Source organism: Rhizopus delemar, genomic scaffold (assembly GCF_000149305.1).
Source record: "Rhizopus delemar RA 99-880 supercont3.6 genomic scaffold, whole genome shotgun sequence".
Taxonomy (NCBI): domain Eukaryota; kingdom Fungi; phylum Mucoromycota; class Mucoromycetes; order Mucorales; family Rhizopodaceae; genus Rhizopus; species Rhizopus delemar.
Window position 1 is genome coordinate 1,522,186 of NW_027137832.1, and position 25,392 is coordinate 1,547,577.

General features: G+C 34.2%; 10 protein-coding genes across 10 annotated transcripts; 5 read left to right on the top strand and 5 right to left on the bottom strand.

The window, feature by feature from the left end:
- Window positions 1-547: 547 nt before the first annotated feature.
- RO3G_08598 (uncharacterized protein) lies at window positions 548-1,498 on the top strand (the record flags this gene model as incomplete). Its single annotated transcript, XM_067663188.1, has 4 exons — window positions 548-791; window positions 954-1,106; window positions 1,205-1,240; window positions 1,290-1,498. The coding sequence occupies 4 exons, from the start codon at window positions 548-550 to the stop codon at window positions 1,496-1,498; spliced, it is 642 nt and encodes a 213-aa protein (XP_067519289.1).
- A 90-nt stretch (window positions 1,499-1,588) lies between these two features.
- On the top strand, window positions 1,589-2,133 carry RO3G_08599 (uncharacterized protein; the record flags this gene model as incomplete). Its single annotated transcript, XM_067663189.1, has 2 exons — window positions 1,589-2,043; window positions 2,100-2,133. The coding sequence occupies 2 exons, from the start codon at window positions 1,589-1,591 to the stop codon at window positions 2,131-2,133; spliced, it is 489 nt and encodes a 162-aa protein (XP_067519290.1).
- Window positions 2,134-2,474: 341 nt separating this feature from the next.
- On the bottom strand, window positions 2,475-4,203 carry RO3G_08600 (uncharacterized protein; the record flags this gene model as incomplete). Its single annotated transcript, XM_067663190.1, has 3 exons — window positions 2,475-3,312; window positions 3,361-3,968; window positions 4,132-4,203. The coding sequence occupies 3 exons, from the start codon at window positions 4,201-4,203 to the stop codon at window positions 2,475-2,477; spliced, it is 1,518 nt and encodes a 505-aa protein (XP_067519291.1).
- A 1,734-nt stretch (window positions 4,204-5,937) lies between these two features.
- RO3G_08601 (uncharacterized protein) lies at window positions 5,938-6,443 on the bottom strand (the record flags this gene model as incomplete). Its single annotated transcript, XM_067663191.1, has 2 exons — window positions 5,938-6,103; window positions 6,166-6,443. 2 exons carry the CDS (start codon window positions 6,441-6,443, stop codon window positions 5,938-5,940), a joined length of 444 nt encoding a protein of 147 aa, XP_067519292.1.
- A 203-nt stretch (window positions 6,444-6,646) lies between these two features.
- RO3G_08602 (uncharacterized protein) lies at window positions 6,647-7,261 on the bottom strand (the record flags this gene model as incomplete). Its single annotated transcript, XM_067663192.1, has 2 exons — window positions 6,647-6,970; window positions 7,022-7,261. The coding sequence occupies 2 exons, from the start codon at window positions 7,259-7,261 to the stop codon at window positions 6,647-6,649; spliced, it is 564 nt and encodes a 187-aa protein (XP_067519293.1).
- Window positions 7,262-7,854: 593 nt separating this feature from the next.
- Window positions 7,855-8,988, bottom strand: RO3G_08603 (uncharacterized protein; the record flags this gene model as incomplete). Its single annotated transcript, XM_067663193.1, has 1 exon — window positions 7,855-8,988. The coding sequence occupies one exon, from the start codon at window positions 8,986-8,988 to the stop codon at window positions 7,855-7,857; it is 1,134 nt and encodes a 377-aa protein (XP_067519294.1).
- Window positions 8,989-13,858: 4,870 nt separating this feature from the next.
- On the top strand, window positions 13,859-15,339 carry RO3G_08604 (uncharacterized protein; the record flags this gene model as incomplete). Its single annotated transcript, XM_067663194.1, has 4 exons — window positions 13,859-14,075; window positions 14,138-14,619; window positions 14,669-14,961; window positions 15,012-15,339. 4 exons carry the CDS (start codon window positions 13,859-13,861, stop codon window positions 15,337-15,339), a joined length of 1,320 nt encoding a protein of 439 aa, XP_067519295.1.
- A 902-nt stretch (window positions 15,340-16,241) lies between these two features.
- RO3G_08605 (uncharacterized protein) lies at window positions 16,242-17,682 on the bottom strand (the record flags this gene model as incomplete). Its single annotated transcript, XM_067663195.1, has 3 exons — window positions 16,242-16,801; window positions 16,869-17,379; window positions 17,485-17,682. 3 exons carry the CDS (start codon window positions 17,680-17,682, stop codon window positions 16,242-16,244), a joined length of 1,269 nt encoding a protein of 422 aa, XP_067519296.1.
- Window positions 17,683-20,473: 2,791 nt separating this feature from the next.
- On the top strand, window positions 20,474-22,438 carry RO3G_08606 (uncharacterized protein; the record flags this gene model as incomplete). The annotated part of the gene is made up of 6 exons (XM_067663196.1): window positions 20,474-20,632; window positions 20,691-20,832; window positions 20,952-21,088; window positions 21,150-21,265; window positions 21,335-21,499; window positions 21,586-22,438. The coding sequence occupies 6 exons, from the start codon at window positions 20,474-20,476 to the stop codon at window positions 22,436-22,438; spliced, it is 1,572 nt and encodes a 523-aa protein (XP_067519297.1).
- Window positions 22,439-22,935: 497 nt separating this feature from the next.
- RO3G_08607 (ATP-dependent RNA helicase DHH1) lies at window positions 22,936-24,760 on the top strand (the record flags this gene model as incomplete). The annotated part of the gene is made up of 5 exons (XM_067663197.1): window positions 22,936-22,955; window positions 23,018-23,084; window positions 23,169-23,894; window positions 23,946-24,126; window positions 24,183-24,760. 5 exons carry the CDS (start codon window positions 22,936-22,938, stop codon window positions 24,758-24,760), a joined length of 1,572 nt encoding a protein of 523 aa, XP_067519298.1.
- Window positions 24,761-25,392: the final 632 nt, after the last annotated feature.

The following is a 25,392-nucleotide window of genomic DNA, read 5'->3' on the forward strand; positions in this document are numbered from 1 at the left end:
ACGGAATATTGCTGGGTACATTACTTTATCGCTTTAACATTACATAATAAATAGTACATAGCAATTGTTTATGCACAAAAGATCATTTATTCATACTCAGATATAGTTGTAGACAATCGTATCCCTTTGCATATAAAAAGAATAAATTCAAACCGTTCAATGGTATTAATTAGCTCAAGTTGAATTTCATTCAAAAAAAAAGAACTAAAATAAATGGATCAAGTCCATTGCTAATGAATAAAAAAAAAAAAAGGAAATACCTAATTTGTATAATTATAGTCTAAATATGGCAATTATGTAACCATTATGCATTAAACATTGACTACATATCGCCTTTATTTTTTAATAAACTCATTTGGTAAACATCCTCTTTACTCTAAAATAAAAGTTTTAGCTTTGGTGCTCTTCAAAAAAAAACAAAAGAGACTTGAAACAGTCCAGTTTCTTTTTTTGGTTTTTTAAGCTTGTTTTATAATTCAAAGACCGCATCATCATAAAAACCACTCTTTTTTATTTATTTTCTTTCTTTTTCCTTTTACGAATAATTATGACTGGACAGAACGAGAGCAATGATAAAAAGAAGAATAATGAAAACAACAAGACATGCAACATGCTACCACCATCTATCGTACCACCTCCACCACCGACAGAGGACACAGGTTCTTTACTTTCTCCTTGGTGGTCAGAAGAAGCAGCAGCGACAACAGGAGCAGAAGAAATGGTTGAAGAAAAAAATAAATTACCAGAAAAACCTACTCATAGACACAATACAATCCTGTTTGGACTCAGTCGTAATATGGAACATAATGAAGACAAGGAATTAAATTGGAAAGAAAAGTGTTATTTATTAGCAAATATCCCTAAAATGGAATTCGAAGGGAAGATGGATAGAGAAAAATTAGAAAGATTATTTGATCATTCGAGAGAGTGTACAATGGTTTGTTTTTTAAAAGAGAGTAGAAAATTGGCAAAACAACGACTACTATTATCAGATGAAGAAGAAAAGAAAAAGACAAGTGACGTCGAATTTAAGCTGAATCCATTTTATGGTACTTGGATATCAGTAGCCAAGACACCTAAAAGATGCAGAGAACACATTTTGGGAGGTTTGTTTATTCATAAAGTAATACAAAATAAACTCATGTTTAAAATACAGAACAAGCACTGATCACTAAAAAAGTGTACCCAGATTATTATACTATAGACTTGGGAAGAGAGATAAGTCATTCAAGTGAGCATGGTAAGCACAATCATCAAATATGGACGACTGATTTTAACAATCATAATAGTAACTAGAATAATCCATAAAACATTTCATCCACTGCAACATCTTACACAAAGATATATTAATTCATGGAAAGATGGTTCGCAGCAAGGATTCTTTATGAATCTTTGGACAAGGCTAGAAAGAGGAGATGCATTTTACCTTGTACGTGATTATACAAAGAGACTCATCGAAAATGTATTGGAAGACAAGAAACCGAGTGATAAGAAATGAATAAATTGTATATAATTTTGTGACCATCGATTCATGCATTCGTTTTTTTTTTTTTTTTTTTTTTTTTTTTTTTTGTTTGTTTCTTATAAAATGTCAAATAATGAGCAAAATGAATCGACTTGGAAAATCCCTTCTTTAGAAGAAATTGAAAAACAAAAAGCAACAAGTTCAAAGCCAAAGACGTTATTTTTTAAATCAAAACAATCAGCAAATACAACTAATCAAGACAGTTCTACTCCTCATGCTGCGGTTACAGCTACTAATGCTACCACTGGTGCTGCGCAAAACAAAGTCATCACCAATATAACTCAACAGAATAATAAGCCAAACTATAGACGTACAGTAGGAAATACGATTCTTGTGAGTCCCAATCAACAAAAGAATCCCGTCTTAAAGTTCATTCGCAATGTGCCCTATGAACCTTCAGAGAGTATCAAGGTAGATTATGTCGTCGGACAAACAACGGGTGTGATTTACCTCAGTTTACGATATCATCGACTGTATCCCACCTATATCTATGACCGTTTGAACAATGTCAAGCACCTGTACGTAACACGTATCTTGCTTGTCTATGTCGATGCAGAAAACTACCATGATGCAGTGAGAGAGATCAATCGGATAGCGATCCTGAGTGATTTCACGCTGATGCTTTGTTGGAGTTTAGAAGAAGCAGGCAGGTATTTGGAGAGCTACAAAGCATTTGAGAATACGGGAGCAGACTTGATTCGAGAGAGAGTGGAAAATGACTACTTGGCAAAGATGACGGATTGCTTGACAAACATCAGAAGCGTCAACAAGACAGATGTATTGACACTGCTGTCTAATTTTGGTTCGTTAAAAAATGTGATGGAAGCATCAACAGAGGAATTGAGCTTGTGTCCTGGATTTGGAGAACAAAAAGTGAAAAGGATACAACGTGTTTGGAAACAACCGTTTTTAATAAATAAGAAAAAGGCATAAAATTTATTATTTACATTCAAGATCGCAGTGCGATGATGTTGTCTTGTAAACTATTTTCTACAACTAGGGAATTTTTACAATTAGTTGCTAAGATTCCTTTGATAACAATGGATGAAGTGGTACTAGGACGACGAAGGGAGTGGTCTTCTTGATCATAGAAGCTACTACCAAAGAAAGTAAATTCGGATTCATTTATCGGCTGTTGATCTTGTCGAGTAAAAGAGTAGCCTTTGAACGCATTCTCTGTCAAGCCAGCTGGACAATAGTCAGACAGATATCTTTGTCTTAGTAAAATAGCCTCGTCATTTTCTTCCTTGATCGCAGTCGACATGTGCAAGAAATCAGGATCAAAGTTACTCAAGTCTGTTTCGGATGACATTGGGGGAACATAAAGAGGACATATTCGTTTAGCATAAACATCTTTCCAGTTCAAATGGTTACTGAAATATGGATGTGTCCTGATTTCGAATACACCACTGACACCAGCACCTAACCTCAAGAGTGGATCACGTTCCAATAAACCTGCAATTAAATCCATTGCTTCAGGATCAAAGTGAGCTGGGAACAAGAGATCATCGTAAAGCACACGTTCGTACATGTCATCGGGCGTTGAGGCAGCAAAGGGTATCACGCCCGTGATCATTTCGTACAGCATCGTTCCAAGACTCCAGTAATCAGCAGCATAAGAGTACTCTTCCTCTTGTAATATAATCTCTGGGGCTAAATATTCTGGTGTACCACAATACGTTGTCGTACGATGCTCCTCATTATTACCAAACATTTTCGATAAACCAAAATCAGTCAAGACAATGTGACCATCGCTTGCTAACAAAACATTTTCGGGTTTCAAGTCTCTGTTGGATGAGATGAGCACACGATGATAATAAAATAAGACTGATTACCTGTAAAGGATCGAATGGCGATGTAATTCTTGTAAGCCCATGATGATTTCAGCACAATAAAGTCTACATTGTTCTTGTGGGAAATAAATAAATCTCTGCAGCAAAGTGGCTAAATCAGCACCAGCATGATAATCCAGCACAAGGTACAGATTTTGTGTGTCTTGAAACGCCCAGTGAAGTTGAACTAAGAATGGATGATGTAATACAGACAGTTTGGCCAAGATGTCTCGCTCCATTTTGATATGATTCACTTCTCTTGCTGTTACATTCCATGATTTATTGATTGTCTTTAGTGCAAACAATTTCTGTTCTTTTCTCACCAAGATGACTTTGCCTGTTGCTCCCTTTCCAAGCACTTTGATCAATTCAAACTGGTTGATGGCAGGTGGTCCAAGTCCTAGTGATCGTTTATTCTGTCTTGCATCATAAAACGATCTTTTTCTCTTTAAAGTAGGTTGTACAACAACTTGCTGCTGCTGCTGATATCTTGAAATCCTTCTGTCTTCATCCCTCTGTGCTGATAAAAAGTCTTTGAATAACGTACTCTTACCGATCATTCTTGAAGTAGACTGAACGAGATAATCTTGAAGTAATTCTGAATTATTTTTCTTTTTATATTTAAAAAAAGATCGAATTGTATGATTGTTATTCTTTGCTGACTTCAATTTCGGTAGCGGGATCCGATGTTTGGGGAAATGTTTATGAAGCTACATTAAGGGAACTTTGTTTATTTTGATTGCCTATAAATGTAAAATTTGTGTACACTCTTACCAAGCTATCCAATTCATAAAAGTCTTCGATATATCGTACTAATGAATAGTGATGCTCTTTATCTTCCAACATGATATGATAAACCTACAACTCGTCATCAGTACCTTGGTGAATATAAGTCAATATTAAACCTTACAGTGCAGATATGGTTGGAAATCTTCACTTTGGTTTCGATCACTGCAATACGATAAAATACATTATTATTTTGTTTAATTGCTCCAGGCATTAGAATAAATAATAAATTTTATTTGGTAAAAAGTAAAAAAAAAAAAAAAAAAAAAAAAAAATAATAAAAAAAAAATAAAAAATAAAAAAAAAAAAAGAAAAGAAAAAGAAATAAAAAAAAATAACTTTTATGTGTATATGTAAAGATGTGTGGATATATATTTATGTGTGTGTGTGTGTGTGTATTCCTGAACGCGCGCTTGTATCACATAAACTTGGTTACGGAAAAGGATTATTTCTTGTGCATTGGCCATATTCATTTTCAACCAAAGATTGCTTTTAAAAGTGAACCCCGTTTGCCCTTTCTGCCTGTCTTGTGTGCAATACATCTTTATGCTTAGCTAGTCTTTAGATAAGAAAAAGGAAGAAGGAGATGAACACGGTATGTTGTTAAATCAATGTGGTACTGAAGATTGACGCGTGGTTCTTTAAATAACTGAAAGCCATCATTCATGATTGACATATACGTACACTAATAATAGGAACTTGTATAAAAATATATTTGCTTTTCTTTCCTCTCCTCTTTGCTCCACTCTTTTGATTGCATATTCAAGCTGTTTTGTACAAGTAGGAACAGTGATATTTAACGTGCACGATTAACCATCTTTGTTTTGTCAGCTTTTTGTAAGCGACAAGAGAAATTTTTGTGTTTACAAAATAAAGATAAATAAAGGAGAGAGAATGTTTTTGATGAGCTGTTCTACTTTTGTACATGTGCTTTTAAAACCCACTAGAAATGTGACCCATGCGTTCAGTGCATGTTTAAAGAGAGAGAGAGAGAGAAGGAACCATGGTTTATTGGAGGGAAAAAAAATTATTCGAGCATATTGTAAATCAAAAGGTTGGGAGTATCTTTGGGAATCTTTTCCAATACATTACGTGTACTGGCATCAATGATCTTTTCTTTAATCGATTTCGGCGTGGCCCCCGGTTCAGATTGACTCAAGAAATAAGCAGCTAGACCAGCGACGTGAGGTGAAGCCATGGATGTACCAGATATAGTGTTTGTTGCAGTCTTGCTTCCGATCCAAATAGATTGAATATCTAAGCCAGGTGCGAATACATCAACACATTTACCATAGTTTGAAAAGTAAGCACGTTCATCGAATATGGTACTGGCTCCCACTGTAATAGCCTTTTCGGCTCGGGCAGGTGAATAGTCACATGCATCCTTGTTATCGTTACCAGCAGCCACAGCAAACACAATACCTGCATCAACAGCACCATTCACGATGCGATCCAACGAGGCTGATTTCCCTCCACCCAAACTCATATTAGCAGCAGCACCCTTGAATGGCTTACCTGCCTCTTTTGCTTCCTTCTTTCGCTTCAAGTAATCAGACGTCGCCCAATCTACACCAGCAACCACGTCAGACATCGAACCCGATCCGTTGGACATCAAGACCTTGACTGCCACTGGCTCTGCCTTTTTGGCCACACCATACTTTTTACCAGCGATCGTACCAGCACAGTGAGAACCGTGACCGTTGCCGTCTTGATCGTTATCATTCGCAGGAATTGTCTTTCCCCAACTCGCTCTTCCCTCAAAGTCTTCATGATCAACATTAATACCTGTGTCAATCACATAGACCTTGATGCCTTCACCCGCTGTTTTTTCGTCATAGTTGTATTTATTATAGTTTTTGAGTGTGAGTGAAGCACGGGTAGAGATACGAGCAAGTCCCCAAGGAGCACTTCGTTGTAATTCACTAGCGTAAACAATGGAATCTTTTTCAACAAATTCAACCTAACAATATAATTTATTAAATACCAACTTGCTCTTTTTTTTGCTTTATTTTTTGTTTTTACTTCTTTAGAACGACGAATGGCATCCAATACTTTCTTATCGAAACGACCAGCATAACCTTTGAGATTAGGAATCTCATAAACATGTTTAACACCTTCATTAAAAGAAGTATCCAAAAAGTCCCCGGTATGATAGACAGCAGTAGATACCATAGAACTAATCCATTCCGCATGGTCCTGAACTTGCTCAGCAGTGAGATGGTTCTTGAGCATGACAATATAGGAGTCACTGACTGTTTCAGATTCAGCAGGAACATAAAGAGGAGCAACGTAGCCATCATCAGAATATGAACCAGTCAATGGTATGGCAACAGCATAGCCAGCCATAATTAAAGCGGAAGATAATAAAGAGAATTTCATGTTTGTTTTTAAATGAAAAGAAAAGTATTTTGGTTTTATTTTGGTTACGTTTTTATGCTCTTTTATTCAAGTACAGACGAGAAGAGAAAAAAATAATAATAAATTTTCACTGCGGTAGTGGCTGCTACTGTTGTTGTTGTTGTTGTTGTGATTCTAATTTTTGCTTCTTCTTCTTTTTTTGTTCATTCCTTAGCTTGATTTTATTTATTTTTGCTTTCAATTTTTGCTGTCTTGATAAATTAAGCAATAGAGTATCATCCTCAGTGATACCTGTGCCTTTGATATAATTCACCAACCTTCTTGGATTTGATTCATTCACATGCAGTCTATCTTTAATCATTTGCTGTGTTACTACTGTTAGCTGTGGTGTTGATAACGCATATCTTTTTGCATTCGTGTATTTCTCAACTAATGATTCATATGCTTTTGTATTATAACAATCTTCAATCTATTCAAAACATGAGTCTCTTGTTTGTTCATTTTTTATTTGTAGCTTTACCGTGTCATTTTTAATGCTTTCTAGATGTGCTTCATGTAGTTTATCTAATAGACTTCTTGCCTCTTTAAACTCTTCGCGTTCTTGCATACTGGAAGAATCTACTTTTTCTTCGGCAACAAATACAAATGCTTCTTGTTTTCTTAGTTTATCAAATACAAATGCTGCTTCCATATTTTGTTCTTTTTCAATTGATTCTGCATAAAAGTCAAATAATCTTGTCCAGGTATCTACTCTACACATGTAAGTGGAAAGAAGAGAATAAGATTTGTGTCTAAGCTTACTGATATTAACACGAATAGGAATTTTATCCCACACAGCAGGTTGCGAAAAGTACAAGAAATAAAGTGTAAATAAGACAGCCGACGTGTAGAGATCAGAAGGTGAAGCAAGGTAATCAAGTGTATAAGCATAGAATGCGCTCATAAATTCTCGTCTATACTGTCTTTTGACACACGAATAGTGGACTAAATAAAAATGGAGTTCATTCCAAACTTCTTGAAAATCCTTTAATGTATGTGTTGCTTTCTATAATAAATGAGCTTTTTTAACAATGAAAAAAAAAAAAGGCAAAGAATATATGACATAACATACACTTTTAAAGTAAAGCATTAAATATTGAATATCGTCTTGTATAGCAAATTGAGATAAACCAACCCATCGGTCAACACGTACTAGATTAGCAGCTTCCTTTTCATTATTTGGATATTTAAGAACACCGCTATCACTGCTACTGTTTTGAGAATTCATCGATATAAAATAAAAGCAGCCAGTTCAACTTGTGGGGATTTATTTTTTAAAATTTTTTCTTTTTTTTTTTCCACTCTTGAGAGAGCTTATTGGGCAGATTTTATTTTACATTCTTTTTTTCTCTGTTCTATTAAAAAAGCATTGACAGTTTGAGATATCATTTTCACAAGCTTTTCAGACAATCCCATAAAAGAAGACAACAAGAGAGCTTGTTGAATACATTCCTTTGAAGTAGATAAAGTAAAGAGAATTGGAATCATCTCGAGAAATCCATGATTGGCTGCATAAAGAAAAGCAGGATTTTGACCATTTTTCAAACAAGGATTGGCACCTGCTCCGATCAAGACGCGGACGATATCAATTTTACGCTGCTGAACGGCGACAAGTACCGATGCATAATCGATCAGACATTGGCGTTGAATAAGTAACTGTAAGCATTCCAAACGGTTCCAGTAGACAGCAAGGTGTACGAGCTCCTTTTTGTTTTGATAGTGACTGTCTCTGTCGTGATCCAACAAGTGACTTAGAGAACGGGCGCGTCCACTGATGACTGCGCATTCAATAGCACTCTGATCATTCAAGCTTTCTTTGGTCCACAGTAGATCGAGTTGACTGGGGTTATTCTTTGTTTGATCGTGCGACAAGAGCAGACAGATGCATGACTCGAATCCGTACAGAGCCGCAGTATGGATCGGAAGACGACCGCGCTGACAGCTCAAGTCCAATCGAGCTCCGGCACTCAACAAGACCCTTAGACACTCTACCTGATTTCGTTGTACTGCATAGTGAAGTGCTGTCTGCCCCTGATTGTCTGTGGCATCAAGATCAATCTTGGGATGTCTTGTTAATAATTGGATGCCTTGATAAAAGCCAATAAAGGCAGCTTCATGAAGAGCGGTTGTGTGATTAGGGCCCGATGATTGATTGATATCCAATTGATCATCATCAATAAATCCCTCTAATGTTTCTGTGGATTGAGAGATACAAGTCCAAGATAACAAAGAGCGATTGTATTTAGGGTCACATTGATTAGGTGTTAAATTACTAAGTCTGTACTTCTTTACTGATTCTGTATCAGAGTTTTGTATAAAGGATAAAGATAGTGCACGCTTTCGATGGTTATTATTATTACTGCTGATGCTGTTGTTATTGTTATTTGGTGAGGAAGGTGGTGAGGGTAAGGTGGCTTTATCTGAATTATTGCTATCGATTTGATTCATGTAAAATATATAAGGAAAAGAAAGTAAAAGAAGACATACTTGGCAAATGTTATTTAAATTAATCTTTAAAAGAGATCGACGGAATAAAAAAGAGCGAGAAAACAAAAATTGACTTCTCTCTTTTTTGGGAAAGCAAAAATTAACATGAAGTCTTGGCAAAAAAAAAAAAAAAAAAAAAAAAAAAAAAAAAAAAAAAAAAAGCATTCAATTTCAAGTTTTTGTTTTCTTGTCATGGATTTGCTTACTTGGCAATATCATTAACAAACGATTTACAAATGTTTCAAAAAAGAAGAACTATTATACGACAAACAAAGAAAGTAAGAAGAATATTATTAAAAAGAGCGCCTTATTTGGTTGCAATGACAAACATTAAATAACTGCTCATGCAATTTTTAAACGGATATGCCGAGCGTGAAAAAAAAATTTTGTTGAAACGCGCGTATACGGAAAAGCTTGGCAGAGAAAGAAAAACTCGTGTGGTTTCTTATTCTTTTTACTTGAGAATACCTTTTATAGTCTTTTTCAAGATATACCAACTACTCTTTATTAAAAACTACATTTTTAGTTGTAAATCTATAGTAGTGTTGTGTGTATTTTGAAATGAGCTTATTATGCTGGAAGCCAAGTGTATTTAGTAAAACAACAGACTACGATGCCAAGGGTATCAATAACAATCAATGAACTTGGCAGCTACTTTTTTATAAGAAAATATGCCGAGTAACAAGACAACAAAAGTACCTTATATCAAGAAAAGCTTTTTTTTTTTTTTTTACTTTATAATTTCAAAGCTTTGACGATTAAAGTCACTTTTACAATTTACTGAGGGAAAAAGAAAGAATACAAGAGAGAGAATCCTTACGAGATTTGTTTTTAATGAAAAGTGATTAAGAAATTGAAATTAAGCATAACTACAGTAGTACATATGCACCAAATAGTCCGTGGAGAAAAGCATGATGCAGATCTCCTTTGCACTCTAATAAATGTGTCATTAACCGAATTTGAAATAAACTAATGACTAAATACGATAAAACAACACAATTAGGAGAATGAATCGGAACAAATGAACAAAAGTCTTGTTTATACCTGTGTTTCGTTACTATTCGCCCTTTTTTATCTCTCTTCTTCGAATGAAAGACCGCAATTTCCGTCAGCAACATCCTTAGTGTCCTTTCCTTCAACCATCCGTAGGATAATTGTCTTTACATTTGAAAGTAAACTTGACGAGGGTAATTTGCCAGTCACCAACACTGTGTTCTGAAGCTGTGCCTCGTGGTCTTTTTGCAGTTGGAAGATTGCCTCGATCGTCTCCTTCACGGCTATCTATCAAACTCATCAATAGGTAACGTCAGTTTAATTGAATATTGTCTTACTGTAAGGTTCAAGTACTATCGAATGCACGAGAGTAAACTGTGATTATGTCTACTATATTAAGCAGGTGATACATTCAGCAGTTTCCAGGTTAATAATATTAATCATTCCCTCTACCTCTTTTTTTTTTTTTTTTTTTTTTTTTTTTTTTTTTTTTTTTTTTTTTTTTTTTTTTTTTTTTTTTTTTTTGCTTCAGGAACATCATACACATTGGACGATGTTTAAAATCTCTATTCGAAAACTACAAGAGATTGGTTGCTGTGTGATGTCTTAATTTACAAACTTCATGCTTGTGTACAAGTCAAGAGACAAAGATGGTTACCAGCATACATCAGAACCATACCAAATTACGCTTTGTCTTTCTGAACTACATGAACTGCTATGAGATATATTAACAAGAGAAAGAGCTTTGTTAATACCCTAATTTTGGCAGTTTCGGCTCTTTTATGGCTTTGACCAAGAAACGCTTCCACTCCGTGCAAATGTCATCGGTGAGTTGTCTCTCTGACTACTTTCAGTTCCCATAGTGTCTCCTTTGTCATCATTATCAAATGTAACTGCTCGCCGGTTTTCTAAATCAGCCAAGATTTTTCGCCTCTTTATTCGTCACTCTTTGCGTTATGATTGCCTTCATCTTCAACTACGCATATCATTGAGTTCTTATGAAACATACCACCAAGGCCTAGTGGTCAAGCCCCAAACTTGTCTTCTTTTATATTAGTTTTCATAGTAATAACTGAAAACAGATGAGTACTCTTTTTTGCAGCTCATTTTAAGAGAGTCCAACAGTATTAGCTATAGCATTTAAAACAGCTCTGGTTGTAGCATATGCTTGCACAGCTATCATTGTAGAATTGACAACATTGATACCTGATCTCAGTGCTTTTCCCACGCTCTTTTCATGTGTTATAACACAGTAATACATTGATTGATTCAAACAAGACTTTACGAATAGCAAGTACTTCAATCTGGCTGCATTCAATCATTATTTTTTAACTGGAAAACTATTGATTCCAACGTCTTTTTTTTTTTTTTTCACTCACTACAAATTGCATAAAGACATTAATCAGCGTGTTTATAAACTATGCTTTATTGTTAAAGCAAAAATGAAGCTTCACAATCAAACTAAAGATAAATCATCTTTTCATGGCAGAAATCTTGTTCACTTTACTGCTCGATTGGTTGTCAAAAGAAAAAGAAAAGAGATAGAAGCACTTTTTCAAGGGGGGGCAGAAGCGAAGATGGAAATTAAAAAAAAAGTAGGATTGATTGACCGCTTGTGATCCCCGAACTCTTTTACTACATTTCTTTTGACGATTTAACAACCATCAGATCTATTCGTCTTGGCCAACAATCATTTTCAGAACTGATAGCCCGGATTCGTTTGTCTGAAATTACTTTTACTTTTTTCTACTACATAACTAGAAGAGAGAGAGAGAGAAAAAGCTTTCATATTTACCTTATTAAATACTCGTTCATCTGAGATTACTTTAATATAAAAAACATCAAGTATTGAATACATATCTTGCTTAACACATATTTAATAAGGCGCCTTTCTAATGTTAACCACATAAAAATCGTATTATTCTTAAAGTTCGATCATGTAATTGTCCTTGAATTTAGCGCAGTGTTTGTATGATATATCGTAGGTGTAAAGAATGTCCCTTTCTAGGTTACGCGACATTCATTTTCAGATAGACAGCATGAATTCTCGGTGATCAGCAACCTTTATATTCGATGACTAGCGATGTCAAGATTTATTAGCTACGATGTTAGTTTTGGGAACACTGTTGTGCTTTCCTTGTTTAAAGGCAGCAATAGGATAAAGCCCTCATACACAAAAAAATTAACTCGTTGTACTTTCTAATGTTGAACACAACTGTCCTTTCATCTTAACACACCGAATCTTATCAAATTGAACCAGAAATTGATTTGTCTTTTGATAAGGAAAGGTGAGACTTGACACAATTATTTATGGTAGCATACGAACAAATATTTTATGTTACTCAGGATCACTGAGATGATAATAAATAATAAAAAGATAAAGCATACATTCTTCATAATAAACTATCCCTCCTTTTTTTTAAGGGCCAGTACAAGCAATAGACAAATAAAGAAACATTTTCTTGAATCGTTGCATTAAATATTGATACAAGTAAACATACAGTTTATATATTCGCTCTTGTATGATACCGTGGATAAACTATTTATGAGTTATATAAAAAATATGTATTTTATTTATATATGCGAAAACAAAATGATTGGATTATCAAATGGAGCTTCAACTCAATCAAAGAGTTGCACTGTAATCATTGCAAGGATTTTTTTTCCCTTCCTTAAGTGACATTGATAAGAAACCTTGTTACATGCATGAGTGCAGTTGAGTGCAAGGATTTCCTTTTTTAAAAGTATTCAAAGGACCGAGACTAGAGATCAAGATGAAGAGAATAAAATAGATTGTGTTTTACATTCATCCATCTATCTTGAGGCCTTTTCATTGAATACGTATGATATTAAGTACAAACTCCCCTTAAATGTTCACCTATGGCTTTTGATTTCAAAAAAAAAAAAAAAAAAAAAAAAAAAAAGAGATGGATTGAACAGCAAATATCCATGTTTAATGCAAGATCCGTTATGCACTGCGACGCTGATATGAGTAAAAGTATTCTAAAAGCCGGCTTTATCATATTAGGTAATGTATTTACTATGAATAAAAAGTAACTTGTACGTAACTCAGGCAATGATGAATTACAAATTCAATTCTTACTTTTAATACATCATGTTATCTTCCAGTCAAAATAAACTTGAAGATTGAAACTATTCTAGAGGATGCTTATATGACTTTAACATATATTCCTTGGCTTTCTCTTTCTTCTTTTTTTTCTTTTTCTTTTCAGGAGGCATATAGCGGAAAATAAAAATGCAATCAACAAAATCACAAAAAAATATCTCCTGACAAAGGAGTTTACATCAACTCGTTTCTAAGCAACAACTATTCGACTGCTTTAATTCATGAAAAATGAGATAAAGAGTGAGTTGGACTATAAAAAGAAAGGATAAGAAATATAAGCTTTCCTTTTTTAATAATAAAGGTGAAACCAAGATTGATCCTCTTTAAACAGGCACCACTCAAGTCAACCACATGGCCGAATTCTGGCTTAGATTTGACATGATAAACAATAATGTTTATATTAAAAATAAATAATGTACTTGTTACTATGGAGATAATTACTTTTTAATAAGAAATACTTGATTTTAAATAATTACAAGACAAGAGCTGGCTTTATTTAAAGTATACTTGCTTTATTTTTCCTTTCTAAAAAAGAAAGGGTCCTTTATTATATAAACTATATCTCGGTACCTTAATTAAGTAATATTCTATATTGGATTTCTATTTTTATTATCGCGTGAAACCTTTCCAACGTTGACATATAAATAAACTGTCGTAAATCCTCTTTTTTCTTTCATCATCATCTTTTCCCTTTTCTTTTACTGATCAATAATGTGCACACAAATTATTCCAATGAGAGATGCAATAAGCTCTTATTTTTTCTCAAATACCAAGCAAAACAGTAATTCACCTCAAAACTGGGATTCTGCATTTCATTACTTGTACAATAGTAATGACAATTTATTTATGTCAATCCCAAATATAAAGATAGAAGCACCTATTGACGAACCTATTTTCAACAATAACACACCTTTAGAACAAAAGAACGGTAAGAAACAAACTGTCATCCTGTCTTTCTCTTTACCTAATATCCCTTCCTCAACCACGTAGACTATTTTTCAGATAAACAAATGGATCATCCTTCCACTGCTTCAACTCACAGCTGTATATTGAGTCCAAGGCATTCTTCTACTGAAAGTACATGCGTTGGATCTATCGAACACAGTCCTCTCAAACAAACACCTTTTATTTTCAAAACAAGCACCCCTCCTCCTTCTCCTCAATTACAAAGCAAAAGTGAATTTTGTCTAAGCAATCTGACCATCAAGCGAATGATCGGTACTGGTCATTTCGCACATGTTTATCTAGCAGAACTTGATAAGCGCTTGTACGCCATCAAAGCAATTGATAAAAAACGACTTGTTTCTGAACAACAAATAAACCATGTGCATAATGAAAAACACATACTCGAATCTGTATCGCATCCCTTTCTGGTAAAACTCTGGGGTACTTTTCAAACAAACAATTATATTTTTCTTGCAATGGATTACGTACCTGGTGGTGAATTATTTAGTCTAATCCAAAAAAAGAAGGTAACCATCCTATTTGGAACCATATCACATACTCATTCCTTTTGAATAGAGACTTTCTGAAGAAGAAGCCAAGTTTTATGCTGCGGAAATTGTATTAGCCATTGAATATCTTCACAGCATGAATATTACCTATCGCGACTTGAAACCAGAGAACATCATCTTGGACGATCGAGGTCATATCAAGCTGATCGATTTTGGATTTGCCAAAGTAGTCAAAGAGATAGCATTTACTCTTTGCGGTACACCCGATTATCTTGCTCCAGAAATCATTCGTGCGCGTGGATACACAAAAGCTGTTGATTGGTGGTCGCTCGGGGTGTTGATATACGAAATGATTGTTGGGTACGTTGTGTGCGCGTGTAGGACGGATGAGATACTGACTTTATTTATAGTTGTGCTCCTTTTGCCGCAGAGACTCCAATCGAACTTTACGAGAATATCCTTCTTTGTGATGTGAATTGGTTATACGATATGAGTAAAGAGGCTAAAGACTTAATACAAGGTTTACTACAAACAAAGCCTTCAGAACGTTATACATTAGAAGACATAAAGAATCATCCATGGTTTTCAAGCATTGACTTTGATCAACTATTGAAATTAAATATAGACCCACCATTTGTTCCAGAAAAGGCTGATATGAGCCCTATTTGTAATCAAGATATAAACCATCACTTTCATCAAGAATATGAAGTGTATGACGATAGATTTGCTTCATTTTAATACCATCATTCTCTTTGTATTGCATTATTTTTTATTCCTTTCATTCATTTGTAAATTATCTGTTCAAATAAAATAAACACACACACACATACATATTTGTATATTATTTTACCCGTTTAGAGTAATCTGTTCTCATCTTGTAACAGTACACAAAGCTAAACAGATCAAGTACAGATACAAAAGTTACATGGATAACTTTCTTATCTATTTTGTTTATAATCGGCACAGATGATAGACTAACATAAGAACTAATAAAAAAAACATTGAATTCACCTATCTTTCTTTGCTTCCTCTTTCAGATATACTTTTAGGCATTTTTTGTATTTATGTTTGATAAGAGAAGAAATCGAGTGTCATTGTTTGTGAAATATCGCATAATACCTCAGTATGCCATTGGGTCTTTTTTTAGCTGTAGAGTTATTTAGTCAAATTCTGAAAGACATAAAGAAAAGCATGTTATAATGAAAGACGAGTTTTTATTATTGGTATTGTTATTGACAGCCCATCGCGCTTTACTACCTGTGATCAAACCAGAAGCATATCCCTGTTCATTTAAGCAGTGATACAATTATATCTCTTGCCACTAATAACAAGAACAAAAAAGGGAATGTAATACTTTATTTTCTGCCCTAGACAAACAATAAAATGCTAGTAGTGCAGTAGGCGGGATATACCTGATTCGGAGTAGATTCTAGAACAAATGATTGAATGAGCTTGCGTCAACACTTAATGACAGTGAAACAAACGTTTCAGTACCCAATAAAATGGCAATCTCATTGATTGATAATAAGGCTATTCACAGTGTGGAAAAGAGAAAGAGGAGCGGGAGAAAAAAAAATTATCTTTATTATACAGTCTAATATGGTTTACTTTTATCAAGCTAAAAATGACATGTTTCCTTTCTATACTTCATTTGGTTTATTGTATTCCTTCAAGTTTGGCTTACTGGCTGCGTTTTGATAGCTGGCTTCTGACATTGTGCCTGCAAAAACTGTAGGGGATGTGGGAGATGTAGGAGACGTAGCGTCAACGTAAGGGCTTTGTGGATCTACATAGGGCTGTTCATTGTAATACATGTAAGCATCCTGATGTTGTTGCTGATGTTGAGGATACTCTTGAGGGTACTCTTGAGGATATCCGTAATAGCCATATCCATCTGAATGATAAGCGTCCTGACTATATCCAGCTTGGCTGTAGCCTGCTTGACTGTAGCCCTCCTGATAATCATTATTAGGTTCACTAGGTGCATACATGGGTTGAGGAGAAGGTACAAAACGACGATTTTCAAAAGGTGACAAAGGCGCTGCGATGCCTGCACCAGCAGTTGAACCAAACTCATTCTGGTTCATGTCAACCATGTACTTGTCTCCGTTCAGTTCATTTCCTTGCTTTTTAGAACGGCTAGCAAACCCTCCTCGTCTGTTGATAAATGCAATCAAGCCTCCAATTAAAGCAACACCCACTTGAAAAATATAAAAAATGAGTATAAATGCTTTCTATCCCCCCCCCCTTTTTTTTATTGTTCTTACCAATGCCGCCTACAATGCCTCCTACAATGGCACCTTTGTTTGTTTCGCTTGACCCAGCTGTAGTTTCTGGACTTGGTGTGGTAGAAGAGGAAGGAAGGGCTGTGCTGGAAGTGCTGGATCCTGAAATAGCGCTGGTAGCAGAAACAGTGCTCTTTGAGGAATCGCTGGAGCTACTAGAGCTTGAGGAGGCAGCAGATGCTTCTGTGGTAGAAGTGGTGGTTGAAGAAGGGGCATCTGAGGTAGTACTAGGTGAGGTCTTGTCTGTTGTCTTTGTAGTTTGAGGTACAGTAGTTGTTGGTGCCGGTGTCTGAGTCGTGCTGGTAGGCGATGGATTGGCGTCAGACGTAGTGGTAGGTGTAGCTGGATTTGTAGTCGTAATAGGGTCTTGAGTAACGGCAGGATTGGTAGTTGCCACAGGGCTGTCAGAGGTTGCCACTGTTGTAGCAGCACCGACGTTAGGACTGTTAGCAGCCGCATTGGAACTATTATCATTAGAGTTGGATTGACTATTCTGTAATATAGAATGGTTTATGAAGAAAATACAAGAATTAAGGTACAGTCAGTAACCGAATTTTATAATCATTTGTTAAGAAAAGTATATGAGCATGATTCTTACATTATCAGAGCCTGTAGAAGTTGCTGCTTTGGCTACAGGAGATGCTCCAATATCATTGTTTGTAGCAGGATCGGCTCTAGGCATAATAGCTCGAACAGTGGCATTACTGCTTTTTGTTACACTGGATGTGCTGTGTACAACCTGAAAACAAAGATTTAATATGAGCAGCAAGTATGCTGTAACAAATGAATGCTTCATGTTGTCTCTGCTTAATTTGTTTTTTATGTAAAAAAAAAAGAAGAGAAAGGAGAGAAAGAGGGATAAAAAGAAAAGAAGTGTGAAAATATTTTCAGTCTATTTTTACCTTAAATTTTTTTTTCCGTGAAAAGCTTTATCATTTGCTGATCTGAGTTAGTCTTTGCACTGAAAATAAGGAACAACAAGTCCGTTTCGCCTGGGACTTCTCACCTGTCATAATCGGGTAAATAAACTGAGACTTATTTAGATCACTTTAACAAGCCATGATCAATTGCTGGATCTATTCATACATACAAAAACTGATTTGAATCTTCAAATAATTTTGTAGCTAGTCAAGTTTTATCAAAAGGAAACTAGCATATGCGGTACAACAGCTTTCTATGAATTAAATAAAAGCAGGACATTAAGCAAGTATCCATAGCTGTTGTCATATACTACTTCATACTTTTCTTTTTGTAGAAATACTACTTCATACTTTTCTTTTTGTAGAAATACTACTTCATACTTTTATTGTGCACCCTGACTTTTTTTGATGAACTCGGTCCAAATCCCTGCCAATAGAATACAGTTACTAAATCTAGTGAAAGTTGACTTTAATTTTTTAAAATAGACGTCAAGTTGTACTAGGTACGGATTGATAACATAGATACATGTATTGAATGCAAATGACATCCAGTTATTAGTATAACAAATAAGCACAATCAAAATAGACGCATTGACTGCCTCTTTCGTTAAATTGAGGTAATATTGTTCTGGGGATACTCTAAATACGTACCTGTACCATAAGCTTTATGTCTTCTCAAGAAGCTTTAAGGTCTCTTAAAATAATATCAAATGGTAGAAAAATAAAGAAAAAAGCAATTGCATTACAAACTTGAAAGTAGCAATGATCGTTGACGGCATTTTAAATCTGACCTAGAGTAACCGCCAATGATATTGCGCGCTATTGAGCAAAACATGAAAAACCTGATTAAACACTAAGAGTACTCTGTACATTTTCAGTAATTATTTACCTCTCTCTATATCTTTATAATGCAAGTAACAGCTATGAATCTGTTTAGAAATTTTAATTCTATTCTTTTGAAAAAATAACAAGTTGATAAAAACATTGACATTAACAACAAAAACTCATTTGACATACTTGGAGACATTTTAAAATGTAAAACGCGTCATTCATAGATGACAAACATAATGTGTTTATAAGACTTTTTATGCATGTTGCTAATAACAAGGATCATACGGTCAATCGTAACGCTCTTTCCTTCACAAATTTAGACAGTTACTCTCTATTATCACCAATGAAATTCTATGCCAATAGACTGACGGTGTCTGCATTGACAAGTCAAATCTAGATTCCCATGAATGCTATTTATTAGTAAATGGTCAGGCCAAAAAAATACAGGGCTGCTTTTGCATATTGAATCAATATATACTACTTTTTGCTCAGATAATATATTCAAAAATTGCTATAATAAAACACGATGTACTAGCAAGAAGAATGATTAACTGACTTGTGATCATTTCTTTATCACCTATAGAAGGAAGACTCATCAAATATTATTTTTTTAAAGAAAAAAAAACTTACAACATAATGACAAACACTATTTAGCAAATATTATTCTTTTCCAAGTAGTAGAATTGTTTATTAGCATATTACTTTCATAGAAGAATTCCTGTAGATCCGCTCCATTTTTTTACGCTTAAAAAGTAAATGGATAAGGATATTCGAACTTAGTGTTATTTCATTTTCCTTTGATAGCATATAAAAATTTTTTAATATAGCTTATCTTAAAAACTTTTTGTATTATAAAGAATATTCATTTCATGGTTGAAAGCACATTCACACAAACAACCTTAAAGGGAAATACTGAGCATAACTATAATCTTGTTTTCTCTGCATGTTTAGAGAACCTAGTGATAGATGATAATTTTGTCAACCAGTAGAAGTTTTACAAGAAATCATGTTAAGGGCATCTGTCCAAATCGATAAACCCTTGATCTACATTTTAAAAATATGCTCTGCCTTAAGCTTACCAAAGGTCAGGTTGTACATCCTATTTATTGAAATGCAAACTATTAAGTCGCAATAGTAATATGAACAATGAACTAAAATAGCTCTATAGTGTTTAACTGAATTGCAAGAAAGCTTTAAATCATCATGATGGAATTTTATAGAAATTTTTACTATGTGTCTTTCAACAATTCATATTAATAATTTTACACCTCACATCAAATTGGCAGCATCAGCCTACTTAATAAAAAGCTTAACATACAATATTTTTAAAACAATGACGATTCCTAGTCAAATAGTCAGCTATTTGTATTATCTTTAATCAACTTTTTACAAACCAAATCTTTTTTTTCTTTGACGGTTAGCTTACTATAAAGGAGTAGCTTATTTTTGAAAAGCTTTTCTGTGACTCACAAGTCAAGTGGATCTCATGTCCCAAATTCAGCGGAGATTGATATAAAAAATATACTTTTAATGAGTAATTCAAAGATTTTAAGGCTAGCTAAGAACCTTATGCCTCAATTTCATTAGCTTAATAACTAATTCATAGATTAACATGTATTACATCTTGAGACTAATCATCTGCTATTGGGGTGTTTGCTATATTTTCCAAGCATTTAATGTTGGCAATTTTGAAATCCGCTTCATTGTCGTGAGTATTTCACGAGAAAGGCGGATTGTACAACTTTTTTATGTTACATGTTCATCAATTGGAAGACAAACTTTTTTTTTCTTCTTCATCTTTTTTTCTTTTCTCACTTTACTTTACTTTCCTTTAAAATGATGAAACCAAGAGCTGGAAAATCTCTTGTAAAAATGGCCGTTATTGCTTTAGCACTCCTTCCAAACTTGATATTAGCTCAACAGGAATCAGATGAAAGAGCTTATTTTTCTACTTTAGTTTACAACCATAGTATTTATGCCGTTGGTGGAACAATAGTAAATTACATAAACTACTCCAAATCTATATATTTAAAATGACCCCTTTCTTTTACAGACACAGTTTTCCATTCTTGACTACACTAATGGAATAGATACAAATACTTTAAAATGGCAATTCTTACCTATTAAAACTTCACCATATGAACATGGTGTAGCGTTCAAGGATGCTAATGGTGACTTTTTACTGCAAGCGGGCGGTAATAGTACTGAAATTATGGAAGAAATGGTAAAGTGCACCCACAAAACACTCTCTTGCACATCAGGTATACTTGGATCACGTTTATTAATGAAAATAAAAATAACTTTTTTATGGTAGCACTTTTACTAAAAAATTCACCACCAGTTACTGCATTAATGACGGCTACTGTGAATCCAAATACAAACCTTGTATATTACTATGGGGGTGTAATGGTTAATACAAAAACACACGAGTACCGTATGACAACAAATGCTGTAAACATCAAAATACGCACTTCTTTTATACAGTGAATTATTAATATGGTTTCATGCATAGTCTTCCACTTTTACGAGCCTTGACACAACAAAAACTCCTATGACTTGGCAAACTTTAAATCCAAGCTATCCCAACGCACATCGGCCTTCCAGAGCAGGTCATAGCTCTAATATCATGTAAAAAAAAAAAAAAAAAAAAAAAAAAAAAAAAAAAAAAAAAAAAAAAAACTAATAATTATTTTAAAGTAATGACCAAATCTTTATTATGGGAGGTGTAACATTTGGTGCAAATACTTCAGAGCCAAGTGATGTGATTTTGACTGACTTCAATAGTGTTTTGGTCTACGATATTGTATCCAATACTGCTGCAACTATAACGACTTTTGGTGACATTCCACCTCATCGATTAGGGTAAAGCATTTTATTTGAAGCAAAAGAAAAAGCTAACTAGAGGTAATCTCTTCTAGTTATTCTACTGTAAATGGGCCTGATAATAGATCCATTGTTATGTTTGGAGGCTATATCGCTGGCGAGAACCAGACACATACTGCAGTTGATGCTGATATTTACGTCCTAGACACATGCACACTGGCTTGGTCCAAAAAGTCTATCAAAGGTAGTGCACCACCTGGCATGTTTGGACATGGAGCAGTAAATATTAATAATTACATGGTGGTGATCATGGGAAAAAAAGATGATAATAATTACAACAGACTTGTTTATATACTTGATATGAATAGCTGGAAATGGGTTACTAGCGTTGACGCAAAAAGTCTTATGGAGACTAAGACAACAACAATATCCGAATGTAAATTTAATTTGCCTAATGTCACGGATACCAAGTTTGTTCAATTCAATTATGACTTGAGTGTCCTTCAAAATCCTTTAGCTCCCACCAAAGATGATGACAAGTCTAAAAGGGAAGGATTTGGTATTGGATTTGGTCTCTTTGCGCTTATTTTGATAGGCCTGGGACTTTATTATTATTACAGGAGAATTTCGCGCAAAAAAGCAAGCTTTTTAAATCCTCGATGGATGCGAACAATGAGTTCTTCTAGAAAAGGAGATGGGCGCGATTATCCTTTGTTTGTTTATAATAAGGAGCTAGACAGCAATAATCCAAATAATCCATACCGTCCCACACCAGCAGCTGCATTTGCTTCTCACAATGTAAAAACATATACAGCATCAGATCATGAACAGTGGGAGCAGCAAATAAATTCAGATGTACACAATGATAAAAACAGCATTAGTCAAGATATATGGAAACGTATGCGTAGCCTGTCGAATGATGAGGAAACAGGTACACAAACAAGTCACCCCCAAACCAGAAAGATATTGGACGCTTAAAGCTATATTCCACCCCTTATTATATATCATACGATCTTCATTTTGTTAATCCCAATATATATTTAAAACGTATAAACTACGTATCTGTTTCTTATATTTGACTGTTTTTAAAAGACTTAAAGAAAAAAAAAGAGTTGGAAACCACATTTGTAAGCTCAGATGTTGTGCAAGGCGATTTATGCAAACGGCTTTTCAAAATGATTTGCTTTGTTTACCAGATATCATGTCTTCTGAGAAAAGGAAAAAATAAAAAGACAAATGAAAGCGCAATCTGGAAGATCACTCTTCCAGTTGCAATAAGCTCTATTACCCCCAAAACAAGAACAATAAAAGGTAATACGAAACATTGGGAGAAGATGGCATCAGCCAATCACATAATTTGTTGCGTCATCTTAATTGTAAGCATTCAACTAATCTCGAATTTTTCTTTTTCTTTTTTTTTTTTTTACAGAAGGCAAAGTATTTTGTTTTTTAAAGTTACTTTTGTATAATTTATAATGTCAACAAACCAAACAAGGTAAGAATTGGACTTGCTAAAATAGAAATAAAACAGTTATAATAAGCTTTTTTTGTTTTTAGTCGTGATAATGAAAACTGGAAAAACACTCTTGCGCTTCCACAAAAAGATAATAGACCACAAACTGAGGTAAAAAAAAAAAAAAAAAAAAAAAAAAAAAAAAAAAAAAGAATAAAAGCAGAAGAAGAATACTCAATTGTACAAATTAAATAGGATGTTACTGCAACAAAAGGAAACGAATTTGAAGATTATTTTTTAAAAAGAGAATTATTGATGGGTATTTTTGAAGCTGGTTTTGAGAAGCCATCACCTATTCAAGAAGAGGCTATCCCACTCGCATTAGCTGGTCGTGATATTCTTGCCAGAGCAAAGAATGGCACAGGAAAAACGGCGGCATTCATTATTCCCACACTAGAAAAAATTAATAACAGTTTATCAAAAATTCAAGCCCTTATACTCGTCCCAACACGTGAATTAGCATTACAGACCTCTCAAGTATGTAAAACATTAGGTAAACATCTGAATATCCAAGTCATGGTAACTACTGGTGGAACCACTTTAAAAGATGATATAATGCGCCTAAGTGAACCTGTACATGTTGTCGTTGGCACACCCGGTCGTATATTGGATTTAGCATCAAAAGGTGTTGCAGATTTTAGTACCGCAAATACATTTGTTATGGATGAAGCTGACAAGTTATTATCTCCTGAATTTACTCCCATCATTGAACAACTTCTTGGTTATTTCCCTAATAATAGACAAATTATGTTATTCAGTGCGACATTCCCTATGGTTGTAAAAACCTTTAAAGACAAATTTTTGATTAAGCCCTATGAAATTAACTTAATGGATGAATTGACATTACGTGGCGTTACTCAGTATTATGCCTATGTGGAAGAAAAACAAAAAGTACATTGCTTGAACACGCTGTTTTCAAAGGTAAAAAGAAATAATGTTTTAAGGACAAACTAACTAAAAACATTATTATAGCTTCAAATAAATCAATCCATCATTTTCTGTAATTCAACAAATAGAGTAGAACTTTTAGCTAAAAAGATTACAGAGTTGGGTTACTCTTGCTTTTACTCGCATGCTAAGATGTTACAAAGTCATCGTAATCGTGTTTTTCATGATTTCAGGAACGGTGTTTGTCGTAACTTAGTTTGTTCAGGTACACGTTTTAACCAAATAACTGAAAGAATAAAAAACTAAACAAGCAGTTTTTAGATCTTTTAACCCGTGGTATCGATATTCAAGCGGTTAATGTAGTTATCAATTTTGATTTCCCCAAGAATGCCGAGACATATTTGCATCGTATTGGTCGTTCGGGACGTTTTGGTCATCTTGGTTTGGCTATTAACTTAATCACTTATGAAGACCGATTCAATTTATATAAGATTGAACGAGAATTGGGCACCGAAATCCAACCTATTCCACCTGTTATTGACAAAAACCTTTATGTTGCCCCTAATGCTTTGGAAGATGCCCAGGTACAACAACCTAATAGACAACAAGCTAATGCAACACGTCAACACCAACAAAACCAAGAACAACAAGGCCAGCAATCTATCATGTCTGATTCACAAGTTCAATTAATGCAAGCCCAACAGCGAATGCAATCTCAAATGATACCTCAGCAGCAAGAAGAACAGCAGCAACAACAACAACAGCAACAACGGCAAACGCAGCACCATTCACACTATAATCATCATAAGTCAAATAACTGGCGTGGAAGAGGCAGAGGAAGGGGCAGAGGAGGGAATCATCACCAATCCAACAGACCTGCGCCAAAGCCATTATTCTAGTAACAATTGATAAAATATTCAAAAAAGAGAAGAAAAAAAAACAACATAAAACACTACAGAAAACTTATAAAAAAATACAAAAAATGGAAGAGTCAATCTTTTCTTCAACTAATCAACCGTTTGATTATCATTTCTTTCTCAAATCAATATTGACTTTGTTGTAAAATCATACATGACTGTTGAAAAATAAATTGTTTGGCTGCGATTCATTTTTGTTTAATTCATATTGTTACCTGTGTATATAATAATATGCGCTTTATCAAATACTCGAAAAAAAAAAATAATACGAATACGTGATAAAAGTTAGTTGTATGTGAAAACCAGTATTTACAGAATAAAATCCACTAAACATGCAAATAAAAGTATAAATTTATTAATAAATTAAGCAATGATAGAAGGCTACTTGTTACAGCATACCAAATAGAAGTTTTTCATCAAATAATAATTGATTAATATGAAGGTGCGAGAAAATTTAATAGACACGCTGTTTATTTGTATTATTATTTAATTGTAATTAAAAATCCCTCAGTCTTGTTTAATTCAGTTACAAATGTTTTTAAGCAATTTCTTGGTTGCTATCAATATGTCTTTATACATATATCAAGTTGTAACCATTGCTTTCTTCGAGTGAT